Below are 27,799 nucleotides of genomic sequence, written 5' to 3' on the forward strand. Positions count from 1 at the left end.
AGCTACAAGCACTTGCGCTACACTGTCCCTTCCACCTTGTGTCGACACGTTTGAAGGTCACTTGAAGGTACCGGGAAGCGCGAATTCGTAACCAGATAAATTATTATTCATTTTTACGTTCAAAAACGCGAGTGATGGCGGGTTAAAGGTTAGGTCAAACCGACACGAGTGCTGCGTAACATTTCAATAGCGTCACGTCTCTTTTCCGTGTGACCTGACCTTTAATAAGTAAACTTAAAATGTTTCATGTCTCTTGATTTATTAAGTGCTAATTATCTTTGACAATAATTTGCTTATTTTTCCAAGACCTTGTGGAAACACGTAATGTACTGAAAGGGCCGAGTCAGCAAATACTTGAGAAACGTGCTGTTCGACAGAGTTGTGAGTTTATTCAAATGATTAAACGGGCATTACGATTTTAAATATTATTGTCATAAGTTGAGTTGTGGTTGTTGAAGATGTTACAAAATGGTAGCGCGTATCTGGCTCTGCGTTTTTAGTGTTGTGATACTGCCATGTAAGTTGTTTTTTTTTTTTCAATTTGTTTGTATACTATTAAACAAGAAATTAAGCAGATAGTTTAATGAAACGATTGCCGTCGTTCGTTAAAACTTGGTGACATAGTTTCGTAGTTTTTTACTGTTTTAGACCAGTAGCAAAAGGCTGCCGCGATACACTGGCACAGAATATATTATATTAGTAGTACCAAACACTGGCGACGGTGTACCGTAGCCAGTAGGTGGTGTGCCACAAAAAGTTAGTGTGCCTTCCTAGTTTATAAGAACCAAAAAAGGGAACTTCTCAGGACGATCGACGAAAGGATGGGAACTCAGAGCACCCCTTATGCTGAATGCTGATTAATTAAGTATAATAATTGTTGCGTACCTCCAAAATTTTTCATTTTTCTAGCTGTAGGTACCTTGAACACAAAAAGTTTGCGGAACACTGTTTTAGACAGTTGCAGGAATTTATGATTTCTTTGGCGCCTGAATCATCAAGCTGCCAAATCCATACTTCCATACTAATCCATACTTAATATTATAAATGTGAAAGTGTCTCTGTCTGTGACCTCTTCACGTTCAAACCGCTGAACCGATTTTGCTGAAAATTGGTATGGAGATACTTTAAGGCCCGGGGAAGGACATAAGCTACTTTTTATCCCGGAAAAATGTACGGCTCCTGTGCGATCAACGACTTTTGGCGCAACAGAGTTGCGGGCATCATCTAGTTACTTAAAACTGATGCATTCAATTAGTTCTTGTTGGAGTTCACAAATTGCAATGCCTATATCGTTAAGTTTGTTAAAATGTTTTTCTTTTTCAGATTTGACAGCAAAACCAGTGTCATTGAACAAACTCATCGAGGCCGAAGAATCTCTACCGTCTGAGAATACACCGAGAATATCTATACCAGGTATTGTTGTCTATTTAACCGCTTACATAGAGTTGATTTTTACCTAATAAAATAAAAGAAATAATGTGTTTCAATCACTTACCTACGGATTTTGTCACGGAGCGCTTTTGTGAAAAAGCGCTCCGTGACAAAATCCGTTTTTACTGCTTTCCAGCGGCCGTAGTCACGACTCACGCGTGAACCGAGATGACAGCGTCCAACTCGCTAAGTGCCTTATCACACTGGAGATTAGAGAGCGATTTGAAAGCGACGCGACTGCGCAGCGCACACGCCGCGATTGCGCGGCGAGCACGTCGTGACAGCGCAGCGTCGTCGCGGCCCGGCGTGGACGCCATTTTGTACACTCGTCTACACAGATTATTATTATATAGGTATAGTAGACTCGTCTAGAGAGTGACGTCAGAATCCATTTTGCTGCTGAGTGTCCAAAACGCTGAAGGCAAGCTGCGTGCACGCCGCGCAATCGCGGCGTCATCGCGGCTTGTGCGCTGCGCAGTCGCGTCGCTTTCAAATCGCTCGCTAATCGCCAGTGTGATAAGGCCCTAAGTGTTCTCAGTTACAATTCATCATCATCATCATCGTCCGAGGGTATTATAATATTAATGTAACAAAAACAATTTTTCAGATATCATCGGGAAACCGATTTCCTTGAATAAGCTCCTAGAAGAGAGAAGCAAGCAACTACCACGACCGAGAACTATTCTGTCAAAAGGTACAAAATATATTTTCGCTACTTTCCCTTTGTTGCATTCGCCATACAGAATTACGTTCAGTATAAATTAACTCTCGGAAATAAATATTGTTTTACCTACGAAAAGTAAATACTAGTTTTTATTTTACATTTAGGTATAGGTACTTCTGTACCTTTAAATTATAAAACTATGTTTAAATCCACTGCATAATTTTCCTTGACTCATAAAATATATTAATTATTAAGTATATCATACTTAAGTATTAATTTTTTTTACAGCAACTCAAGATAAAACTGCAAAACAGAGAACAGGTCCCTTAGCACCAGGACTGACAAAATTAACAAAAACAGGTAATAAAGGAAAAGTATAAAACTAACTAACACTCAGTATTTAACAATGAATTACAATTCACAGATTATTTCATAGTTTCAGGTACAATATTTTCCCAAAACAAGAACCTATCTCCGCTACATTACAGAAAATCATTCGAAATCAAGTCACCAATAAAACCAAAGAGAGTAACATTGTTTCAAAGAACGAGTAGACTTCGGAATCAGTCAGGGAAACGAGAGACATACCAACATGGTACCATCAACAAACAGTATATACCGCTACTTCGCAATCTCGGCGTGCTGTTTGATAATATTCTCGGCCCAGACTCTGGCGAGACCAACTATGAAGACTACTCCGAAAGCGAGGAGCGAGTATGCACCTGCGTCTCCAAGAAAACTGGCCGAGAACCGCGTCAAAAGGCAGCTGCTTCTACCAGGATTGGCGTCACTGAGACCACGCCTCCTGCCCAGACTCCCCCCACGACAACCCCTCCTCCTACCCCTGATAACGTCAGCCCTGTCGGACGGCATCAGAACGTATCCCTACTATTTACAAGAAATACCACTAGCGTTTGGCGAAACCATTTTGGGTTCGATGCGGGAAGTGGGTCCCCACATCTCGGAAGCCCTGAGGGACATATCTCCGGGGATAGTGGAGATGATGAACGTGATACCGGAGACGGAGAAACTGGCACCGATCCAGAGGATGATGAAGAAGATTCCCACCGTCCTCTCGGAGACCATGCAGGAGACGATGGACCCAGAAGAGTTAATCCCGGATTCGTTGGAACATCAATCGTATCTCGAAAGTTTAAGACCTCGCCAAATAAAACCGCTGAAGGTCTTGGAGGATTCGTTCCTGAATACGAAGGAGAAATTCAATTCGAAATTCGAACAGACGAAGCAAAAGGCTCACGCGTTCTATCAGAACCTGATTCAGGAGTACGAGCCCCCGAAGAAGTACAAGCAGAAGAAAAAGACAATGGCGACTCCTCTCATCAACAATTCATTGTCGGAGATGGCGAAGATACCCAAGAAGATCAAAAACTTCGTGGATCATATGAAGGAGTGAGTTTCAATATGTCCGACTTGTCAGATTTCAATCCCAACTCGGATCAGAATGACAAATATGTTATGATATACGATGGATATAGTGTAGCTAGGGATGTGAATGGTAAAAACACACTCACAGAAAAAGCAATTACTATCCATTCTTAGCTGAAGTTTATATTAAAATAATAAGATATTTATGTATAACTTTTGTAATAAAAATCTTTAAGTTATCGGCGTCCCTTCTTTCCTTTGCTTTTGCTGGCGGCCTGCTGCGTAGACTGCGGCTGTTGGTCTGCTGGTCTGAAATAATAAAAGAGATAATAATTTTGGTATTTAGTCGTTTCAAAAAAAAATATTCAAAAATTTTCCTCATATGAGTATGTTTGTTATTCAAAACAAATAAATGATAACAATAAAAACTGGAGATGCTTTACACTTTCATATTATAAAAGGTATATTATAGGACAGGAAATAATTTGTAAATTGTTACCAAACGAGATTATTTAGAAAAAACCAAACAGAACCAAAACTGAATTTCAGACTCTAATTTTTTGCATATAAATAATGTATAATATGTATAATACTTATATAATTATTATTTTCTAACCTTATCTATACTAATATTATATATTATGTTGTAATAAAAGCACTATCCTGTGTTATAAAACACTATATTAGCGTGTTTACACACGGCGCTGCAGCGGAGCTCAGTGGTGCCCGAATTGACCAATCGTGCTATTCCAGCACAATGACAGCGAAGATTTCGAGCAAAGTGATTGGTCAATTCGGCACCGCTAAGCTCCGCTCCGCTTCAGTGGAAACTCAGCCTTATTCGCCGCCGCGGCGGCGCCGTGTGAAAGGGGTAAGGGTAAAGTATGCAACAGAGCGGCGCCGCCGCGATGGTGGTGCCGCTGACGCTACGCCGCGTGTGTAAACACGCTTATGAGTCCGTTACGCCAAAATTTGTTTTTTGTATGAAAAAGTAAATTTTTTGGCATAAAAAGTATCATGTGTCTCAGGACTCAAAGCATCTCCATATCCAGCAAATCAGTTCAGCGGTTAAGGCGTGAAAAACAGACAGACAGACACATTTTCTAATATATAATAGTATGGATGTACCTGTTCTGCCTTGTTTTGAGTTTAGGGATATTTTCTACTATGTGCTTCATCACTGCTTCTCTAGTAGCATACTCAGATTTTATAGGTGTACCATCATCATTTTTTATTTCCACGCGGATTCTTCCTCTGTGCAACATTTCCTGGAAATAACAAAATCCAAGTTACAATTTTAATAATAAAAGACATTAAATATGTGTATCATATAATAAAAATCTTAAATATATTTCCGTTGTCTGGTACCCGTAACACAAGTCCTTCAGGTACTTAGCACGGGGCCAGACTGACGTGGTGTGAAGCGTCCATAGATATTACATACAAATGAATATTATATAAGTCTCTTGAAAATAATTATTTCTCAAAATTGATATGTATAAAGGAACAACTTTTTGAGTGTTATTTCCAAATTCTATTTAAAAATAATATAAACAATTTCTATGAGAGCTAGGTTTGTGTAGAATTTTAGTAATATTCAAAAGGCATAAAATTAAAACTTGTGCATAATCGGGGCGCGCAAAGCAAGCCCTAGTATATCCCACAACCTGCACTTTTGTGGTACACTTTACGGAAAAACTATCAGCAGGGCTAGCATAACAACGAAGAATCGACATACTGACAGATTTTATCGACAAAATGGAGGATATCTGTTGTTTAATTGTCACTTTGTCTATTCTTAGAAAGAAACCGTTTCTATGATGACCATGCTTCACCTGAAGGTCTATTGCTTTAACATAGTAATTTTTATTGTTATGTAGATGTGTTATCATCGGTCAGTCAAGGTTTGGTTACTATTTAAATATAATTAAAAACCTGCCTTAAAGATCAAAAGAAGAAGAGAGAGAACCATGCAGAAAAAAAAATTATGATCCCTCACAAAGCTTGGCGTTTGGCTATATTATATCTTATAGATCAACAGAACTTTCAACAACTATTGGCTTTAGCGCTATAACAGTTTTGAACAATACAAAAAGTATTTTTAAATACTTACCCTTTTGGGTGTAATACAGATGATTTTTATCTCAATTATTATTATATTACCTTGCTCCGCTCTCGTGAATATAGTTTATTCTCAACTCCAATACGTAACCCTGTTGTGGCCAGCACGTCTCGAATCTCCTGATGAGTTGGGTTCTCCACACAGATATCCTTGGATAACCTCCTCCCTTCTGCTAAAGTTTTCTTGCTGTTTAAGTATGCTGGGTATATACAAATCCATCTGGAAGTATTTATTCATTATAGTTAAGTAATTATTTCTAATTATTGCAATTAACAATGAAAAGAACATGCGTTTAATATTGTAGGCCAAATTCAAGATATTGTTGACCATTGTTGCACTCAGCTTACCTCTCAACATCCGTGTGTTTTTTATCAGGGGTCCAAGTAGAAATCATGCTAGACATAGTTTTAAATGTCCCTACTTATTTTTGTGCTTTCTGGGCTTTAACGTTAATTTTTAATTAAAAAATCGCAACAAAAATAAAAATTAATGAAAACACTTCCACACGTACACCTGTCAATGTCAATGGAAATTTTGACATTACATTTTTTTCAGTTTTTCTAAGGATGATGATAGATAAAAGAGAAAGAAAATAAAAGAAAGAGCAGCTTCATATCATTCCCGTTACCCGTAGGGCCGTAGCCCGTAGGCCGCATCTGTAATCCTTTCATTTGTATTTTGATTTATGTACAAAAATGTACAAAAATGTACAAAAATAATATTATGTTCATTAGAAGAAAAATGACCAAAATGCACGCTTTCGACTTTCACCGTTCCCGGTGTATTGGTGAAATTGTCAACTTTCAAAGTATATAAAATAATTAAGATTTAGAACACTGGCGAAATTTTTGGTGTTCGTCTTAAAATTGATTGTCCTCTTCAAAATATCGTGTCGGAGTTTTGCCAGGAATGCAAAAGAGTGATGTTGTGTTTTTGTATTCATTTCCTAAAATTGTGTTGTCTGGGTTTTTATTTTTAATGTGTAATATTGGTAGGATATTTAACCATTAGATATTCGTTATCGTGCATATCACTTTCCTACACAATTAGTTTAGAAAGTGATGTATTAAGTAATAACCAAAAACGTGCTATTTTGTGTTCCCTCCAAAACTCCATCGAAAGTTTCAGTAAAGCGTCTAATGTCTATCACTTTACTGAATCGACCGACTTGACTTCTTGACTGTATTTTTATTGACTATAAAGTCACTACAGTCTAGTCAATGTCTAAGTATAAACTTAGACATTGACTAGACTTTATTTATTAATGTTGCTTTAAAAACTGACTGTTTTTCTTTAAAAACAGGCGTTCTATTACTTTAAAAACAGGAATTTTATTGTGTTTTTGTGCTTGTTCCAATGACTGTTACTGTCCAATCTACTTGTCATCTTATTATTATAGCCTGTCAAGAAAGTCATGACAGGCGGGAAAATTTTCTAAACGTAATCACGCTTATAAGGTGTATTTTTTCTTTGCATTTTCACAGAGAACGCTTATTACATTTTAAATATTGTCACCTTGCTTTTTATCTCGAATTAATGAAGTTCTCATATTTTTTATTTCATTTAAAAAATTTCCCACCTGTCATGACTTTCTTGACAGACTATATATACATTTTATCTAGAGTATAGATAAAATGTATATACAAACTGGCCATGGTTATAGCCGAAGTGCCATTAAAAGAAAATAACGTGTAAGGTCAGTGTCAAAATCACATTGAAAGTTGAAACCATATATACCTACTAGCTGTGGCCCAATACTAGTAATCTGTGCTGTGGCCTGTGGTTGAAACATTATAAATTAGAGGTTACGAAATTTTTAAAAGCTCTTGGTTATCTTTATTTCTAAGGTTCTTGTAAATTAAAATTAAGACGTAAATAAAATAATGATCTTGTAAAAAATGAGTCTAATAGCCGCAAGTGACTTACTCGTAGCAGTGTGCAAAAATAACTTAATTGATTGTTTTGATTCAAAGAAACATTATGTTCTACAATGTGATACAGGATCAGAAGATAGCATTACGGACATTGTTATATCTTCAGACAACAAACATATCGCTGTAATAACTTCAACGTCCAAAAAGTTACTAATTTATGACTCCACAGAGTTCAAATCTCTAAAGACATTTACTCTACCACGAAGCGCAAGCAAAATAAGATTTGGCGCCAACAACACACACATATTCGTTGCAGATAAAACCGGCGATGTTTTGCTATACGACATAATGAGTGAAGACAATGGAACAAAGATATTGGGACATTTAAGTCTGCTACTGAACGTGCTCCAGACAAATGACGGAAAATATGTTATAACGTCAGACAGAGATGAGAAGATAAAAGTTTCTCACTTTCCCAATACTTACAACATTCAAACTTATTGTCTGGGACACACGGAATTTGTTAACCACATTGAAATACTTCCCCATGACAATAAATATTTGATAAGTGCATCAGGAGATGGTACTATAAAATGTTGGGACTATTTATCTGGCAAACTATGTTATTCTTTCAATACTGACACTATTATTGATAATGTACAGTTAAAGGAGGACTTTAAAAAGGTTATGGACTCGGAAGGAGTAGAAGTAAACAATTTACCAATCGTTCATTTTGATATAACTGGCTTACCACAAGCTAGGAGTCTCTTTGCTGTATCTATTCACACTTACAACAAACTTATTTTATGTAGTTTAAATTCGGCTAATGATAATTTTACCCACAAAATTGAGAAGGAGCTTGCTTTTGATTTCTGTCCTACTCAGTTTAAATTCATCAAGAACAGCTTGCTAGTTTACAATGACATAAATTTAAATGTTTTAAAATACAGTATATCCAGTCAAGATGATAACATAGATGTAAGTTTGGACAGTGACTTTAAAGTATTTGAAAATGAAAGCATCAAACCTGTATGTGATTCTGAATTAAACTCAATTAAAGTTATGTTTAAAAGGAAGTTTGATAATGTACAAGAATATCAAGAAAGAAAGAAGCAAAGGCTAGCAAAAGGAAACTAGAAAACTTTGTGTTTTTGGAGTCCATTGTTTTGTAATTAGGAACTGTTGATTTGTATATAGTATATACCTCTGCTCACAAACTTGAAACAATGTTACTGCATCAAACAAATTATGATACAATGTTGCCTTATTAATAACTTTTTAGAATTTATAATATTTAAAATAAAACAAAAAATTAACCACATAATTGTTATTTTATTACAATTCAAACAAGAATGAAGTGTGCATATCTTAAGTTGTACAAAAATAAATGAAACCTAATGTATTCCAACATTAAGCTAATGAGACAAGATTGAGAGCCCTCCACTACCCCACAGGTTGTCACAAAATCAAAATTTGTTACACAATTTTGTCCGACTAACAAACAACTGTACAAACATTTTTTGTCTATATTTGCCCATTTTCTTTATAAGCATAGTGGAAAAGCACTCAAGATAGACTAAATATTATATTGTCTAACATAAAACCACTTACAATATCACATTTGTAACTAAAGTTAAGTTAAATCGGATAATAATTTAGCATTTCAATGTTGGTATTGCTATTTAATGTGACATCTGTTAGCCAAATTCATTTAAGAGTCCTATTCATTGAACCAAAGGTTTTCTTTTAGTCGTTTGTCGATTCTGGGGAGTTTCGTCATGAAAAGTATAAATATACTTTTACACATGTTCAGACTAACTCACCAACCAAACAATCGGTCAATAGAAAGTCATCAGTCCATGGGACACCATAAATTATAATTTTATATTAATAATACATATTCTATTTTTACAGTCACAATAAACATCTAAATGCAATAAATACGAGCTGGGCAATTTATTTTACCTAGATTTAAGCACATTAGCAAAATTGCGGAGATGGAAACCTAAATTGTCAATTTGATTTAATACACTGTCTACCTCGCCCTTGAGATCCATTAGGTCAGGTAAATTGTTGCAGTCTCGTACATTTAATAATGTTGTAAATATTTTGTCCCATAATGTATTCTTCATGTACCTGTAAACAAATCAAAATATTAATATCTGATTAAACTTTTTAACACCTCTTTTTGATAAATGCATACACAGTAGAGAAGGACACATCACACGTCATGTAAGGCCGCGTCCCCATCATACGCCGCCGCCTTGACATGGCACGGCGCCACACCGCAGCGCGGTGCACCTCGCGCCCCTTTACCGAATCTTATAATATTCATTTTTGAAAAACTGTATATTTTGGTAAAGAAGACTATTGCAGATATTAATTACTAGTTAGTGCTCGCAACTCTATTACGCCAAAATTAGTTTATTCGGGAACCGTTTCGATGAAGCACGATCGATTGCACCAACAGCACCAATTATCGACTGAATAGGGGTATATATTTGAAGTCTATAAATTCAATACATATAAATGCATCTCACGTCATCTACGAATCACGTTGCGGTCTGATCTAGCCAAGACTACTTTTTATTCCAAAAAAATAGTTGCTGTGGGAATTTAGCAGTTTTTGCCAAAATATAATAATCATAATCACAATAATAAAATAGATAAGGTACTTTACCTAGGTAATTTCTTGTCTATGTTCCACTGTCCAAGGCGATTGGCTACTTTCATGTAGTTACCCATTAATATTACATAGATTGTTCCTGCTAAGCAGTACAGGTCTGTCTGATATGTCCAGGGTTTGCCCTCTTTCATCTCTGTACATGTGAATCCTTCTGTTGCAATAAGCTGGAAAATATAAACCTTCTATTAGATACAAAAATGTATTTTAACATGCTCAATTACTTTTTCTCAAGAACAAGAAATAAATAAATAATAACAATTTCTTTACAGTATACACTCAATATACAAGTTGTTTTGGTCAAAATGTAAACAATAGTAAAAAAGTAAACATTATAGTATAGCGGATATAACGCCATCAAATCATTAAAATCTTATCTATTTGGTTAAGTTTTTTTTACTCATCAACACTAATCTGAACATTGTAAAGATATTAAATCAAGTATAATCAAAATCAAAGAAGAAGTAATGGATCTTACCTCTCTAAACGTCGTTTCTTTCGGGAACAGCGACATGTCAATTGCACATCCAAAGTCAATTAGTTGTAACGATGGAGTTCGCCACTCTTCTGCGGGTCTAAAATAAAAAATATATTTTATTTTTAAATCAAAAGCTAGAGGTAGATAAAAATATAGACAGTGTGGTTATGTTTACTACATATCTTAAGGTCGTCCAATCGATCTTTTGAACGTGAAATCGTTTGCGATATTGCTACACACGTACAGTTTGTCGTTCAATTTTAACATCGAGGAGATAAATCGTTACGATAATTATTGTCCCGTGTATACCTTTAGTCACAGAGGTACCATCGAGGAAATTGATTCCTAAGCAGTTGACAGACCAACGGGAAGATGCGATATTTTTATTTTTGTGTTTATTTTAAAGAACTCCATGTAGAATAGAAGACAAGTATATTAAAAAATTAAAACACGAATTTATTGCAAAAAATGCGGTTTAAAATTGTCAATTTCAATTTTGGCGCCAAAACGGATCTATAGTCTGTATGACGTCACTACTGTTTGACATTTATGACAATGGCCCCACCTGATCGTACCTCTCAAAAAGTTGTCAAGTTGTCTCAAAACGATCAAAACGCTCAAAATAGGAGGCATTTTGAGCGTTTTGATCGTTTTTAACGCTAAATGGAACGCGGGCATAGCAGGTGTGACGTCACTGAACGCTGATTGGTGTTTTGTAATCCGTTCCGTTTCAAGTTACTTTTAATGCGTAATTTTTGTATAAAAACAATATTTTATATAAAATATTAACCTTGCATTGGCCCTTCTTTTATATTTTTTTAACATTTTAATAGAAAAATATTATAATATAGCTTAAATATTATATTTGCATGTTCCCTATAATTGTGATGTGTTTGACTTATTGTCTGGGTTTGACGTAACGCAATCAAACTACGTAGGTCCCCCCTCTGCCTAGGAATGAACTTCACTGATAGTATAATGTAATGTCGCACTAGCCACTAGGTGACAAGAAGGCTGCTAAATTATGAAGAAAATTAAAATTTACTTACATTTTCATAAGTAGAAAATTATCAGGTTTGATATCAGCGTGGATAATCTGTGCTTTGTGAAGATAATGAACTATCGAAAGCATTTCAGAAGTTAACAATATAACTATGAATTCGTTAATACATTTTGTGGTAGCTATTTTAATTTTATTGGCAACATCTAACAATGATCCGTATTTTGAATACTCTGATACGAATAAGCTTGCGTTATCGGCTATAATAGCTGTGGTTATGTCCATGTAACCTGGGAGCTGAAAAAGAAATTAAAAATAAGTGTCTTATCGTTTCTAACAGTAAAGGATAACAGCTATAATAATAATTATTTTATACTAGATAACGTCAGGCGCGGGGGGGGGGGGGGTTTGTGTGGGGGTCACGGGGGACATGAATCTAAGGTCAAATTGAAAAATCTCAAAATCTTGCCAAATAATAAAAGGAAATTTCTAGCTATCCACCATTTATCAGCTATTTATAGCTCACCACCACTGTGAGACAGCTGTCAACCCAGAACCATCCAAGGGCGCAGATAAAAAAATATATTAGTGTAGTGACCAGTGAGTGACCCCCCCCCCCCAAAATTTCAGGCTGCGACCGCGCCTGGATAACGCCCGCAACTCCGTTGCGCCAAAATTCCTTTACCGGTGGGAACCATACATTTTTTTTGGATAAAAAGTATACTATGTCCTTTCCCGGGACTCAAAGTATCTCCACACCAAATTTCAGCATAATCGGTTCAGCGCACAGACATAGATCAAGACATTGTTCCATGTCTGTGGTTCAGCGGTTTGTGAAGGGGTAACAGACAGACGAGAGACACAAACTTTCGCATTTATAATATTAGTATGGATTTCTTACCATGAAGGGATCTTTGATTCTCGCTTTAATTTCCTGACAAATATAGAACTCCCATGGACGACTCGGTTTCTGATATTTCACAGCCACTGCTTTGTTGCTATGTACCTCCTGGCATAAGAACACTGCGCCATAATTGCCCTTCCCGAGCTGCTTGTCTATCGAAAACTTCATGTGACCGAAACTCATGACAGTCGCTAACTGAAGTTTTGGGATAGACCTAACCTCCGCGTAGCCCTCTGCATGTGTTTTATTCGGGAACTTAACATATTCTAGCAGCGAGGATATGATTTTCTTGTTGAACGGATCGATCACAGATGGAAAATCAATGTCAGCCGGTCTAGGTATTTCGCTAGTCTCTACCAACGAGATAGAGTGAGTAGATTTAAAAGCGCTACTTTCCATAGAATTTTCGCTGTCAACATCCATACCGTATCCGTCTTGAAAGTCGGATTGTCTGGAGTACACTGACGATATTTTACTCTCTTTACCGACCGAGTCTCTACTGTCTTCGGACTGCATTTCGAGTCTATGGTCGAAGTCTAGCTGCCGTTTGGAAATGTCCTTGTTCTTTTCTACGTGGACTTTCGCTGACTGTATTGGCGTGGCAGTTTGTGCAGTCATGCCATCTTTGCTGTCGGAGTCCGAAAGTCCAGAGGAAGGCGGACCTTGTGCTTGTTCGGGGCTAGACACATAGAGGTTTTTATGCATTTTCTGGGATATGCTAGGGCTGTTTGTGAATTTCGGTGTATTCGCGTTGTCTTTAGGCTCATTCCTGTTCGTTATGAAGTTGACGAACTGACTTGAGAACCCTACTTCCGCGCTTTGTCCCATTTTAGGTTGGGGCTGATCGTGTCTGACGTTCCTTAGGGAGTTGTTAGCGCTTTTGTTGACTGTCGCGTTTTTGGACTGGGCACTGGCGTTTAATGACCTGTTCTTCGCTGCCTCACTCGAATCGTGGTTTGGAGGTTTACTCGTGTCATGCTTTTGTGCCTCCTGGGTTTCCTGACTGGCATTGGGAACGCCCGCATGGTAACTGTTCTGCGGGCTTTGATAAATTTGGAAAGGCTGATTCTGTGCTCCATAGGGGGAATTCTCCATTGGTTTAGGCGCCTGCCTGTACGGACTTTGTACATAGTTCGGACTACTCGCGTGCGCATACATATTGGCGTTGCTATACTGATTCTGTACGTTCATGTAGTGTTGATTGTGGTTGGGAGCGGGTGAGGGTTGATTGGGCCTAGGGTATTGAGAATACTGATGATGGTATTGAGCTTGGTGCGGGGGACTTTGGAACATCTGGGGTTGAGTATACGCTTGGGGTCGCTCGGACTGATTGTAGTACTCCTGGCGACCTGGAAATTGTTGGGGACTCATCATGTGCCCGGGACTGTGGTAACCCACGTTATTGTAGTTGGGACTCTGAAACCCACAGGGCACTTGGGGGTTATCGTGGGGCTGCATACTGGGATGTTGGGGGCTTTGGTACGCGTTGGGACTGCTAAAACCCGGTTGCTGATGCATCATCTGGTTGGGGTGACCTTGAAAGCTGTAGTTTTGTTGGTAGTGAGGCGAGTGTAACCTTTGAGGGGAGTAACCGCCGTAGTTTGGTGGCACTGATTTTTGGTACTGGTGATCGTGGTTGTGATATGCTGGTGGTTTTTCCTCGTGTTTCTGAGGGTAACCCCTGGCTAGATGGGGGTTGGGATGCCTCTGCGCCGATACAGAGTTTCGTTTGGACGCTGTGTATTGTGGATCGTGGTTGTTGTACATGGAATCAAAATTGGTTGTGTAACCTGTGACACTTGTCCTCGACTGTCCAGACGAACTTGAACCAGATTTGCTGAAAACATAATTCATTTATAAAGGCTTATGTTTAAACAGTGCCCAAAAATGTACATACTACCAATAAAATTCGAAACGGTCACCAAAATGGATATTTTGATCACCAAATTACATACCTATGCTAAAATGTTATCAAATGAATGCTATTTTTATTGTTATTGCCATAAAAATATATGGATGCCTTTAAAATTAAATTCCGACTAAAATATATTATATATTATTGTCACTAAATACGCGTTACCAATATTTTAGGTCACAAGTTTTAATTTGGTTGTTTTTGGTAGGCTAAAAAAAGCTAATAGTTGGGGAGGGGAAGAGGGGATTTCGTGAGCGGCTCGAGCGTGTCAGATTAAGTTTTTGTTGGCTTCCAACATCTAGTCTAGTTATAGTTATAGTCTAGCTATCAGGGTATGTGTTGTGTTATTTTTTTTTTAATATTGAAATGTCATCGGATCTGTCAGATTAAGATAGGGGATGTTTAGTATACCCCAAAGAAGCTTTCATATAAAGCACTGACGATTCAAAGGTTAAGTAAGCCTGTAGGGACATTTTAAAATATAAAAAAATAAAGCTTCATAATTATTATAAACGTGGGAGAGCCAACTTCAGCACGAATGGGCCGGCTCGACCGGAGAAATACCACGTTCTCACAGAAAACCGGCGTGAAACAGCGCTTGCGCTGTGTTTCGCCAAGTGAGTGAGTTTACCGGAGGCCCAATCCCCTACCCTATTCCCTTCCCTTCCCTCCCCTATTCCTTCTTAAAAGGCCGGCAACGCACTTGCAGCTCTTCTGATGCTGAAGGTGTCCATGGGCGACGGAAGTTGCTTTCCATCAGGCGACCTGTTTGCTCGTTTGCCCCCTTATTTCATAAAAAAATATATTTTCCTAACTAAGCTACGCAGATATTTCATTTTGCACTAAACTAAGTGATTTAGTTCTTGTTGTCTAAAATATATTTATAACTGACATAAGCAATTTTCTAAATATTTTTTCTTTTTCAAAACTTGGAAGCTTCTTTGGGGCTGTTTGGGGTATACTAAACATCCCCTATCTTAATCTGACAGATCATTTGAGATATTTTCAATATTTAAAAAAAAATTAACCCACCACGTGAGAAATCTGATTTCTATACCATGATAACTATACATGTGGGAAGCCTATACAAGCTTAATCTGACACGCTCGAGCTTGTCCCGAAATCCCCTTTTCCCCTCCCCAAACTATAAGACATTATTTGGTGATCAATTTATCCATTTTGGGAATCAAAAAGAATATTTGTACAATCGTGCAATTATTCGAACATTTGATTATTAATTTTGGATCATAATATGATTTACTTTAGGACTCTTTTTATAAAGTCAATTTAATATTTTTGGTGACAGTTTAAATTATACCCATATGAAAATAAGGTGAGCCCCCCCCTAAATGAAAATAGTCTCCGTTCTTTAGCGACCCTATACAAAAATACTAAATAAAAATATAAGTAACATATTATTATATTATAAGCAATAATAATAAAATTCATTTTAAGAGCACTATTACTACATTATAATTTGAGTTATGTCATGAACTTGCATGAAACTAAAATATGAAACTATTAAAACTTAAATTAAATTCACTCACCTGTTATACTCCCTAGTCGCCTCCATGATCATAGACAAGCCCGCACCATGATGGTCCACAGTCGCATGTGTCTGTCTCGACTCCTCCCTCGTTGGCTGGTAAGTCTGGTCAATCATGCTCTCATCCACCGAGAACTTTGGTACGGAGAGCTTGGACTGATCAACGTTGTTGGGTTTCTTGAACTGAGCCATGTTAGGAGTGCTGGTCCCCCCTTTGATGTTGAAGTTGAATATTTGCGTGCAGGACGGCTCCTCATCTATGCAAGCTGTTTTGTTCATCTGAGAAAATTTTCAAACTTACTGAAAAATGTGTCATTTGTTGTTATGCTCTATGGCTCACTCTTTCATAAAATATTATACATATAAGCGAGACACCATGGAATTAAATTCATGATAATTTTTAACAAGTCTATCATTGTTTGTCTCAGTCTTAATAAATGAGTAAACTAATCTAAAAATTGTTGTAAGGCATATAACGTTTGGCTAATACTAAGAAAGCTTTAGTAAATCTTTTAAAGGTCAATGTATACGCTTTTACAATAAAATCCCAGAAAACGTTCAATCTTTCCATCTTTTCAATCTTTCCATTAATAAATTTAAAAAAGTAGTCAAAGAGCATTTGTGTGCCAAAGCCAATTTTAAGGTCAATGATTTCATAAACGATGGCACATCTTGGGAGTAGGATGGCTGCTTGCAAGGCTACTTCTACATTATTTTATGACTTACAATTATGTATGTACGTTGACATTGTATAATTTTAAGTTACAACATTGTAAACCTTATTTTAAAAGATTAATTTTTTTTCTCACTTATTTTGGTGAAAAAGTGGGCCCCGTGCGAGTTTCTTACGCCGGTTCTTCTCGCCGGGTTAGTTCCCGAACCGGTGGTAGGCATCATGTAGACTTTCAGAGAACATGTAGCTTTAATGTCTTACAAAATAATACTGGCAACAATTAGAGACAAATAATGTTATGAAACAGTAAGAAGAAAGAACCTGTTGTGGAAGGGGAGCAACAGGAGAGTTGAAGTTTTTTGCGTTTTCCTTGTCTTCGGGAAGTGCTCTCGGTTCCGGTACTTCATAGTTTTTCTTCACATTCATTGCCATGGTCATAGAATGGTCTTCGTGAATATCGAATTGCCGCACCTCAAATTGTTGAACGACTGGTTGCACCATTGAAGCTTCTACATAATGAAAAAAAATATATTTTTTAATTTTAATAATAATACTCTATAAACTGTTTCTACAAAACTGTAGAACAAACTCTGAATATTTTTTTTTTAATTATAATTATTTTAAGGGAGGAAATCAATCTTTCATGAAAGTATAGTCTGTCAAAAAAGTGAAGAAATTAAAAAGTGGCAAAATCGTAGTGTAATCCCTTTCAAATCAATCTAAGAAAAAGGGATGACACTACGATGTTGCCACTTTTTAATTTCTTCACTTTTTTGACAGACTATAAAGCAATGCATGCAAGTTCTCTGATGTGGCTAGCCGATCACGGCAACTTAAAATTAGTTCGTAAAACGTATGCGCGGGGCCTAAAACAATATTTATATTTACCGTTGTCATTGAAAATGTTGCGTAACTCCCATCTTGCCTCCTTCGTATTTACAGTAACTGAGTCTCCTAATAAATTATTCATTAAACTCCGATTGAAGTCCTCTACTAGATGATTCTTCCCATAATTGGCTTGCTGTTCCGTTGCTGATGTAACTTGTATATGATTCTCTTTATCCAGCATATAACTGTTTTGTTTACCGTCTTCCTTCTTTGACGCATAGTCGCTGAGTTCTTTCGAGTCCAAGTTAACCAGCACCTTCGGTTCTCCAGGTGAATGCATGTTGGTTACCTTCGTTATGTTCTGAAGAGTCGGTATAGTCAACGGCATGAGTTGAGCCATATGATCTTGTTCAGTGTCTAAAGCACAATTCGCTAGCGTCTCCAACGCACTACACTGAGCTAGCGTTTCATTGAAGGATTTCTGTTCGTTATAATGATTAACATTCTCGTTTTTTATTTCTACAGTTTCGGAATTTGTTTTTCTTTCTAAATTATATTTACGTGACCTAATTTCTTCTAAACTATACTCTTTGTCGCTAACGTAAACCTGAAAAATGTCATTGATATTTGAGAGCGCAATACCGAATTGCCACAAAACTAAAAACATGAAATATATTTAACGTCATGTAAAATTATAAGAACATTTAACTTCGTAAATGTATTCAACCTCTATGAGGCTGACATTAACACTGAGTGTTAAAAGCCTCTGTAAAATAAAAAGATTAAAAAAAATGTATTCAACCTTATTTAATGTAAAGACATTTAATCCTATTTTATAAAAAAAAAAAAACTATCGTACCTGTGCTTTATTATAACAAGGGATTTTAGTTGAATCTACAGGATCAGGTACACATAGAGGCACATTAATTACTAAATCGTCCAGACAATAAGGCATGTGGTTCGACGGCAGCTTCAGTTCATCATCTGCATCCTCGTAGGCTAAAAATATTATGAAAATGATAACAATATGTATAAAAGTTTATAACAATTACTGTTTTTTTACTTAAGGGGGCAAACGAGCAAACGGGTCACCTAATGGAAAGCAACTACCGTCGCCCATGGACACTCTCTAGTCCAGGGGTCACCAATTAGTTTCGCTCGGGGTCCGTTTTGAGAGATAAAATGACATTCGCGGTCCACACATTCAAAACAAAATAAACAAATGCAATTACGAAAATAACAAAGGTATTTGTATCAATGAGAGAAATGAAAAGTTACAATTTTTTGTTGCTACATGTTCATCAGTATGTCTAGACCGAAATTAATTTTTAACGAAGTTCATCTTCGAACATGCTTGGTCCGCACACAATGGCTCCTGTTCCTGGTCCAGATGCGGACCGCGGTCCTCCATTTGGTGACCCCTGTTCTAGTCTCTACTTCAGAAGAGCTGCAAGTATATAGCCGGCCTTATAATAATACTAGCTAAAAGCCGATATTTGTGAGGGCATATCTAAGAAAAACCTTGATTGACTGATGATAACATGTCATATGCATATAAATAAAAATTACTATGTTAAAGCACAAATCAACAGGGCTGATAGTTTTTCCGTAAAGTGTTCCACAAAATGTACAGGTTTTGTGATATACTAGGTCTCGCTTCGCTCGCCCTGATTATATAGAATTTTTCCATTTCATGTAAAAAATTAAAGTTCATGCTAATAGGTATTGGCATCTTTTGTAAGTAATTTGCGAAAAAAGTTCTTCTGCTTCTACATTTCTGTATTGTGCCACTTAACTCTATACCTTCCCACCTATCTATACTAATATTATAAAGCGGTAGAGTTTGTTAGTTTGTTTGTTTGAACGCGCTAATCTCAGGAACTACTGGTCAGATTTGAAAAAATCTTTCAGTGTTAGATAGCCCGTTTATCGAGGAAGGCTATATTTTATCACGCTAAGACTAACAGGAGCGAAGAAATAGAGGAAAGTGTGAAAAAACGGGTGAAATTATTTGAAAGGGCTTATTTGAACGCGCTAATCTCAGGAACTACTGGTCCGATTTAAAAAATTATTTCAGTATGAGATAGCCTATTTATCGAGGAAGACTTAAGATAATAAGCAATTTCATATAATTTTCCCCGTTTTTCCACATTTTCCTCTATTTCTTCACTCCTGTTAGTCTTAGCGTGATAAAATAAAGCCTATAGCCTTTCTCGATAAAAGAATTTTTCAAATCGGACCAGTAGTTCCTGAGATTAGCGCGTTCAAATAAGCCCTTTCAAATAATTTCCCTCGTTGTTTCCACTCTTTTCTCTATTTCTTAGCTCCTATTAATATTGGCGTGATAAAATATAGCCTAAGAATTTTTCAAATCGGACCAGTAGTTCCTGAGATTAGCGCGTTCAAATAAGCCCTTTCAAATGAATTCCCTCCGTTTTTTCCACATTTTCCTCTATTTCTTCGCCTCTATTAGTCATAGCGTGCTAAAACATAACCTATAGCCTTCATGCCGAAGCATGGCTCTCCCACGTTTGTTTGTTTGAACGCGCTAATCTCAGGAACTACTGGTCCGATTTGAAAAATTATTTCAGTGTTAGATAGCCCATTTATCGAGGAAGGCTATAGGCTATATTTTATCACGCTTAGACTAATAGGAGGAAATTACTTAAAATTGCTTATTATCTTAAGAAACGACTGGAGCAATTTTTATGTTATTTGGCACACATGAAGAATAGACCACGTGAAAGGACATAGGTTTCTTTTTTTGCGGAAAAATGTACGGTTTCCATTACATTCCTAAATTACGCGGGCGAAGCCGCGCGGAACATCTAGTTTACAATATTTTTATAGCGTTTTGTTCGTAATTAGTAAATGCTGCGCAATGTGCTGCATATTTTGTCAAATAACAATAACTGTCTAATGCACGTCTTGTATAGCAAATTTAAAAAGTGCTGGTGCAAGTTATATCGAACTAGACGTTCCGCGCGGCTTCGCCCGCGTAAATTAGATATTTCACAGACTAATTAGTTCACAAAAAATAGCCTATAATCCTTTAAGTAGTCTACTTCTTATCAGTTATCTGTGTCAAATAACAGAAAAATTGCTCCAGTAGTTCGTGAGATAAATAAGCCCTTTCAAATAATTTTGAATTGAATTGAATTGAAATATTCTTTATTGTGCACACTTATAAAGATACAAATTAAGGAGTACAAGAAAAAGGACAAAATATTCAGGTGTCACAATGGCGGCCTTATTACTAGGTAGCAATCTCTTCCAGGCAACCACCACGGGCAAAGGTGAGATTGCAGTAAAGAAGAATTTTCCCTGTTTTTTTCCCACATTCTCCTATTAGTCTTAGCGTGATAAAATATAGCTATAGCCTGCCTCGATAAATGGGCTATCTAACACTGAAAGAATTTTTCAAATCGGACCAGTTGCAGTAGTTCCTGAGATTAGCGCGTTCAAATTAGCCCTTTCAAATAATTTTCCCAGTGTTTTTCACATTTTCCGCTATTTCTTCGCTCCTGTTAGTCTTAGCGTGATAAAATATAGCCTATAGCCTTCCTCAATAAATGGGCTATCTAACACTGAAAGAATCGTCAAAATCCGTTGCGTAGTTTTAAAGATTAAAGGGAACAAAGGGACATGAGGAAAAAAACGCGACTTTGTTTTATAGTATGTATAGATTCCATATTTCGACACCGGGAACTTCTTAATGTAGCGAATGTAAACCATTGATCACTTGGACCTTGGTATTATCGCAAAAAATCCACTCTTAGTTCATAATGTTACGCTAAAAGACTAAAATGGCTTGAGGCACAAAATAACTGTTGTGGACTGTGGTCTTACATAGAAGCCACAAAACGAATGTCGTAATCTCTGTTAACCAGCGCTGTTAAGGCGCTCCCCCTACGGAATTGCCGTAATTTAACTAATTTGAAAGCTACAAAATTATAATAAAAAAATACAGCTGCTATAATGTTCAGTAATTACCTATATGAAAATTGCTTTCCCCATTATTAATTTTCTATTTTTGTTTGTTATACTCATGATATCAGCTTCCAAAGTAATACTAATTTATTAAAATTCAAGCATAATTTCAGTATCTCCCTAGTATTTACAAATTACTTTTATTTGAAACACACGCCAATACACTATCATTAACTACATATTTCCCGTTTGATTATTTTAGGTGAATTTTGAACTAACATATAAATAAGTAAAAAAAAATAGGATTTAGGTGCGATCTCGGCAACGCGGAAAATATATGGTCAAGGTCGTTTGCATGGGGGATGGCCTTAAACTACCCATGAAAAAAAAACTTTGTTTTGTGCGCGAAAATTGTGTATGTATACCCGTAATGTAGAATAATGTAGACCCGTAAAACATTTCGCGATTTACAAATGTTATGAAAAGTTATGAACTATTTTGCCCTCAATATACAAATCTCAGCATTTGAGGAAAACAAAACACTATGCACTTTGAGTTTATACAAATAATATGATAAAGCTAAAGAATTTATTTGTTTGCACAAGCTAATATACTACTGGACCAACTTAGGCTACTTTTATGTAATTTGGCACAGTTGTAGAACATTCGTAAGGACATAATTTTAAGGTTTTTTTTGCGGGAAAATGTACGGAATCGCTTATCGCTTATTTACGCGGGCGGAGGAACGTCTATAAATAAATAATATCACACTCACGCGTAAAAGGCAGTGGTTGATGAGGAACAACATTTGAGTGGACCATTTTCGTTTTGGGGTTGGTCCATATGCCAACCTCCTTCTCATTCTCAATGTTACTGGTCGGCTGCACCAATGACGCAGGCCCCGGGTCTTCAGCCACTTGAAAACCTTGCGAAGTCGATGGTGCATCCTAAGCAAACAAATATGTTATTTTTTGTGTATGTACATGCATGGGCGTACCGAGGGGGCAGGGGGGGGGGGGCAGCCGACGCAATGATACATTTCTAAATTTGAATCGAATTGACAGACTTGCATAACATCTCACACTATCAAAGACTGTCAAATCCATACAAATTTAGAAATGTATCTACGCGTCCCATTGCGATCTGAATTGACCCTTAACCATATTGCATAATATTTAGGCAAAGATTGAGAACAGGAATAACAAATCATGTTGCTGTCATTTTCTGTCAAATGGCTTTTCCAAATTCCAAAAGACAAAAACAACACAACATGCATATTTAAGTTAGTCTTGTCTTAATCTTCTTTCTATAATAAAACCATTACAGTTTGGAAACATAAGACAGTAACAGTACAATTTCAGCACAACATTCATGAATAGGATTTATATTATAACGAGATTCAAATAATATACTTTAAAAAGTTTCTAAACTTGTTGATAATAAAAAGCTCTAGACAGACACGCTCAAATATAATATTTTTAAAACAAAATTATACATACCTGATAAACATTGACCATAACATTAGAATTAGGTTGTCTGCTACCCTGTTGTCTCACAACCCCGGGAACCGAGCTTTTCACACTCTCTCCCACCCTCTGTACTGGCACATTTGCTATATTCCGTCGCTTGAATGACTTGAGTGATGTTAATGCCATCCTAGTCTCAGCTAATGCTGAAGCAGCTTTTCTTTTTGTAGGAGAATCATCATGTAACATCCTCTGAGCAAAAAACAACTGGAAATTCCTAAAATAGCAAAACAATCACAAAAATAAAAAATCTGCTGACACCTAGATTTGTACATATGAGCATGTTATTATCCGCAACAACATGAAAAATAAGCAGTCTCATTGTCAGAATAAGACTGCAAATTTTTCCTGACCTGACTGTGATTACGCATGAAACAAATGAGTTAAGTAGTACTGTAACACTAAATAACTTTTTTTTAAATGTTACTCAGTGTAATTAGTGAATATAGGAAGATAGCAAACCTACATATTTCAGTCAAGCTTCATCAAGCCACACTAAGAAAGACCACAATTATCATTTACTTGAGATAAAACAACCCATTAACATAGGCCCGCATCATGCCTTCAATCAATTTCTATAATGACAAGAAATGTGACAAAATGAATTATCTAACATGATATAACTTTTATGTAAGTTTTGCAAAAAATTTCCAGAATTTTTTATGGCACTGAGCCAAGGAAACACTTCAAAGAGTTTAAAATAATTTGGTGATTCATATTTCTTATGCATGATTCCCATTTCCAATTGATAAATCTGACCATAAAGAATGGTTTTGTTCTTTATGGTCAGTCACCCTTCTAAAAAACTTCATATTGTATAATTGATTAACTTATTTTAGGATTAATAATTGATATGATCAGATAAGGAATAATTTGAATTAAGTATGAAAATTTTATATGTAGAACATAATATTATTATACAATTTGGCCATGTTTAATAATAACCTCCTCGTTTTTTGGAAGTCGGTTAAAAATTGAATAATAATAGAAAGTATTGCTGAAATAAACTACAAATCCAAATGCAGTTATTTAAAATACTTTATTCTACAATATGATAATCCAGTGAACAACTTACATGTGTGCTTGTTCAAGCTCATCCATGGGCTGAGCTTTAGCCTGCAGTCCAAGCATATACACCTGATTAGCCTTTTTATAGTCTCCTGACTCCTCACAGTAGCAAGCCCATGCTCGATAGAATTCTGAACACTCTACACCAATACCGGTGTTATACAACCTCTGATACATCTCCGTTGGATTAGGTAGATTATCCACCTAAATATAAAATGTAATTTCATATAAATTCTTGCATACCGTAGGCATAAAACTGTGAAGGTTTTTTTTATATTTATGTAATTTCGGGCCGTCTATGGGCTATTTGCCCATATCCTTTTTTTTATATCTTTGTATATAGGTTTTTTGTACCAAGGATAATTGAAATTATATTATTGATTGTAATAATAATTAAAAAACTGTGAAGGTTCATTTTGTCCTTTTGAGGTATAGAATGTTAACAACAAAGTAGTAAAATTCAAGGATAATACGTACATATTTAATCCAGAGCTTCACAAATCTTCTATCTTGAAAATAGTGCTCATTCTTTTCGAATAATTGCAAACAATCTTTAATTAATTTGTCTAAATGCCCCTCGTGTCCATGCTTAGGAAAAGACTGTTCTACCCATTGGATATAATTGAACCACGGCTCCAATGGATCAGGACCCTGATAATACTTGATTGCAGCCTCATGCTCCCTTAAAACATACAATTTTATGACTAAAAATTCTCCTGAAGTGGCCAAATTGTTAAGAACATCACAAAAATGTTTAATACCAATTTACAACGGGTATAACCTGCAAGATGGCTAAATTAAACTTACTCCTTCTGATTTTGCAACTGCCTTTGAGCATCAACATCCGATTGTGCTTGCAATGCAGTCCCCAGCTGCACGAAATTTCTGCCTCCTCTCAAAGGTTGTATGTTTTCTTTACTGACATCGAAGTCCATTGTAACACTAATTACACATTAAGCAGTCGAATTAATAAGCGATAACACCAAATCTGTATTTATGAAACGTTCTGAGACAAATTAAAGGAACCACCACTGTTTATTCTGTAAAATACGGATATTGAAATTTGACGTGTTTTTATTGATTCGATTTTCCACTAGATAATAAACTTATAGTAATTATTAAAAACTAAATTCTAGATTGCTTATTTTTATAAATTTCATGTCGTTTTTCAACTGAAGATAGAAAACCTGATTTCAGTATATTTCACACAGGGTCCGAAAACACTCCACCAAAATGACAAAATCTGTAATAGACTATAATGTCTATGGTTCTAGTTTGAATTTCACATGGCCGTTGGGCAACGCGCTGCCATCATTCGCGGATATTTCAAATGAAACTTATTAACATTTTGTTGTTACATAATATTTTTGGTAGTATCTAATCGAGTGACTATAAATTACAGTTTAAGACCATGCGCGCACGGGCAACTTAGTTGCTCGGCGATTTATTTGTCTCTTTCGAAAAAATAATTGCCATGTCGCCGGTGTACGCGCACGAGTTGCGCACGAGAGCGACAGCACGGGTTGCTGTCGCTCTCTTTTTTCAGTTTTTTAGTCCATTGTAACACTAATTACACATTAAGCAGTCGAATTAATAAGCGATAACACCAAATCTGTATTTATGAAACGTTCTGAGACAAATTAAAGGAACCACCACTGTTTATTCTGTAAAATACGGATATTGAAATTTGACGTGTTTTTATTGATTCGATTTTCCACTAGATAATAAACTTATAGTAATTATTAAAAACTAAATTCTAGATTGCTTATTTTTATAAATTTCATGTCGTTTTTCAACTGAAGATAGAAAACCTGATTTCAGTATATTTCACACAGGGTCCGAAAACACTCCACCAAAATGACAAAATCTGTAATAGACTATAATGTCTATGGTTCTAGTTTGAATTTCACATGGCCGTTGGGCAACGCGCTGCCATCATTCGCGGATATTTCAAATGAAACTTATTAACATTTTGTTGTTACATAATATTTTTGGTAGTATCTAATCGAGTGACTATAAATTACAGTTTAAGACCATGCGCGCACGGGCAACTTAGTTGCTCGGCGATTTATTTGTCTCTTTCGAAAAAATAATTGCCATGTCGCCGGTGTACGCGCACGAGTTGCGCACGAGAGCGACAGCACGGGTTGCTGTCGCTCTCTTTTTTCAGTTTTTTTCTTGACAGTCATGGATTTGGTCGAGACGGCTGTGGTCGTTGCACTCGCTATAAAAAACCGAAGAAAGCGTCGAAAAATAGAATATTGGGTGCATCCACTATGGAGCGATCGGCTGACTCTCGGGAAATTTTATACTAGGTAGTTTTATGAAATTGAGAGCATACCCAAAAAAAAATTTTAGTTACTTTAGAATGAGTGTCGAAAGTAGTCTAGTATTATTTACCAGGCGCGGTCCGAAGGGGTGGGGGGGGGGGGGGGGGGGGTCACAGGGGACATGACCTGAATGTAAAATTGAAAAATCTCATAATCTTGCTAAATAATAAAAGGAAATTTCTAGATTTCCCCTAACCACCACTTCGTCCGACCTTAGACAGCTGCTGTGAACCCAGAACCGTCCGAGAGCGCAGATAAAACAATATAATGAAGTGACTACTGAGAGACTCCCCCCCCCCCGTTTCACCCGTAATTAATCTTCATGTCCTAATTGCTACGATGTGTTTATTTTTGCTCTATTCTGTCTTTAGCTCTCTATTTCAAATAAAATATTGTGAATCCTCCCTTTTACTTTCATATTTTGCGAAACTAAAGTTTTATTGTTCTTATATTACACAAATTTTGAAGAAAAAATTTTCATTAAGTTTTTTTACCTATATACGCTAGTGCTTGAATCAAATTTATCGATATGCTTATCGATATTTTACAATAACATAAAACTAAAATAAAAATCATTTACCTTTATATTTATCACCTTAAAAAGGACATATTATCTTATTTTAACGATTATTTTTAAGTAATAATTATCTTTTGACATACCTAGTATAAAATCAAGGTTTCACAGATCAGTCACTTGAATCTAATACTCATTGAATGCAGCTTTCAATAATATAATAGACAGTAATTCTCTGACAGAATAGGTATAAGTGCAACTTATATTATACTTAATAGGACTGGTACCGACTACAAAATTATGAAGATTGAGAACAGAAATACTGAATACAGAATAAGGATTATTTAATACTTTTTAGTTCATTTAAGTATAATATTACTATTGTCTTTACCTTCAAATCGGTTCACAAACGGCGGAGTAATCGTTGAACATACATAAAAAATATTATATCCACAGCCGAACGTCTAACCTCCTCCTTAAAGTCGGTTAAAAATGATTGTAATAAAAAGCCGGTTGCCAAAATGGCTGTCGGCGCCGTTTTCCGAATTTCGAAGTTTACCGAAGTCACGCGATGTTTGCCGAATAGGCTGCCAGCAGCGCGAGATATAAAACAACGACTGCCGGCGCTGGCACTCAAAATGGGAGCCGGTGATAATGCGTAAAGCGCTAGGTTCCAGTGCCGATACACAAATTTGAAAAAGAAATTATAATTATAATCTCAATTTATATATTCGACTTTTAAAGGTGAAGGTTTGGTACCTATTTGTTCGGCTGTGGATATTTTAGTTTTTTGTGATGCATTTTCTTAGCTTAGCTTTACCTTAGCTATCTTTTTTCAGCTACCAAAAAAAAAGTAAGATTTTGCACCACAGCTACAGTTATAAACTCCGTGGTATACTTCCGAAGGTACTGAACAAAACTTCAGAT

The 27,799-nt window shown here is 36.3% G+C and overlaps 4 protein-coding genes across 5 annotated transcripts; 2 read left to right on the forward strand and 2 right to left on the reverse strand.

Moving 5' to 3' along the window:
• The first annotated feature begins 402 nt into the window (after positions 1-402).
• LOC121727189 lies at positions 403-3,693 on the forward strand. 2 transcript variants are annotated; one of them, XM_042114880.1, is made up of 5 exons: positions 403-517; positions 1,324-1,413; positions 2,039-2,125; positions 2,384-2,455; positions 2,532-3,693. In XM_042114880.1, the coding sequence occupies exons 1-5, from the start codon at positions 469-471 to the stop codon at positions 3,653-3,655; spliced, it is 1,422 nt and encodes a 473-aa protein (XP_041970814.1). In that variant the 5' UTR covers positions 403-468; the 3' UTR covers positions 3,656-3,693. The 2 variants fall into 2 exon arrangements, with proteins under 2 accessions (XP_041970814.1, XP_041970815.1); XM_042114881.1 differs by having other exon boundaries at positions 2,538-3,693.
• Positions 3,684-6,123, reverse strand: LOC121727190 (signal recognition particle 19 kDa protein). Its single transcript, XM_042114882.1, has 4 exons — positions 5,951-6,123; positions 5,645-5,822; positions 4,610-4,749; positions 3,684-3,790 (listed from the first exon to the last, which is right to left on the reverse strand). Exons 1-4 carry the CDS (start codon positions 6,004-6,006, stop codon positions 3,718-3,720), a joined length of 447 nt encoding a protein of 148 aa, XP_041970816.1. The 5' UTR covers positions 6,007-6,123; the 3' UTR covers positions 3,684-3,717.
• A 1,271-nt stretch (positions 6,124-7,394) lies between these two features.
• LOC121727271 (tRNA (guanine-N(7)-)-methyltransferase non-catalytic subunit wuho) lies at positions 7,395-8,801 on the forward strand. The gene has a single exon (XM_042114999.1). The coding sequence runs from the start codon at positions 7,502-7,504 to the stop codon at positions 8,612-8,614; it is 1,113 nt and encodes a 370-aa protein (XP_041970933.1). The 5' UTR covers positions 7,395-7,501; the 3' UTR covers positions 8,615-8,801.
• LOC121727269 (mitotic checkpoint serine/threonine-protein kinase BUB1-like) lies at positions 8,790-25,260 on the reverse strand. Its single transcript, XM_042114997.1, has 14 exons — positions 24,836-25,260; positions 24,506-24,710; positions 24,036-24,232; positions 22,934-23,177; positions 22,210-22,381; positions 18,364-18,503; positions 17,565-18,111; positions 16,998-17,185; positions 16,005-16,282; positions 12,540-14,379; positions 11,688-11,935; positions 10,639-10,735; positions 10,158-10,327; positions 8,790-9,613 (listed from the first exon to the last, which is right to left on the reverse strand). Exons 1-14 carry the CDS (start codon positions 24,961-24,963, stop codon positions 9,439-9,441), a joined length of 4,629 nt encoding a protein of 1,542 aa, XP_041970931.1. The 5' UTR covers positions 24,964-25,260; the 3' UTR covers positions 8,790-9,438.
• Between the last annotated feature and the right edge of the window lie 2,539 nt (positions 25,261-27,799).

The sequence above is a fragment of the Aricia agestis genome, chromosome 5, assembly GCF_905147365.1.
Source record: "Aricia agestis chromosome 5, ilAriAges1.1, whole genome shotgun sequence".
NCBI lineage: Eukaryota > Metazoa > Arthropoda > Insecta > Lepidoptera > Lycaenidae > Aricia > Aricia agestis.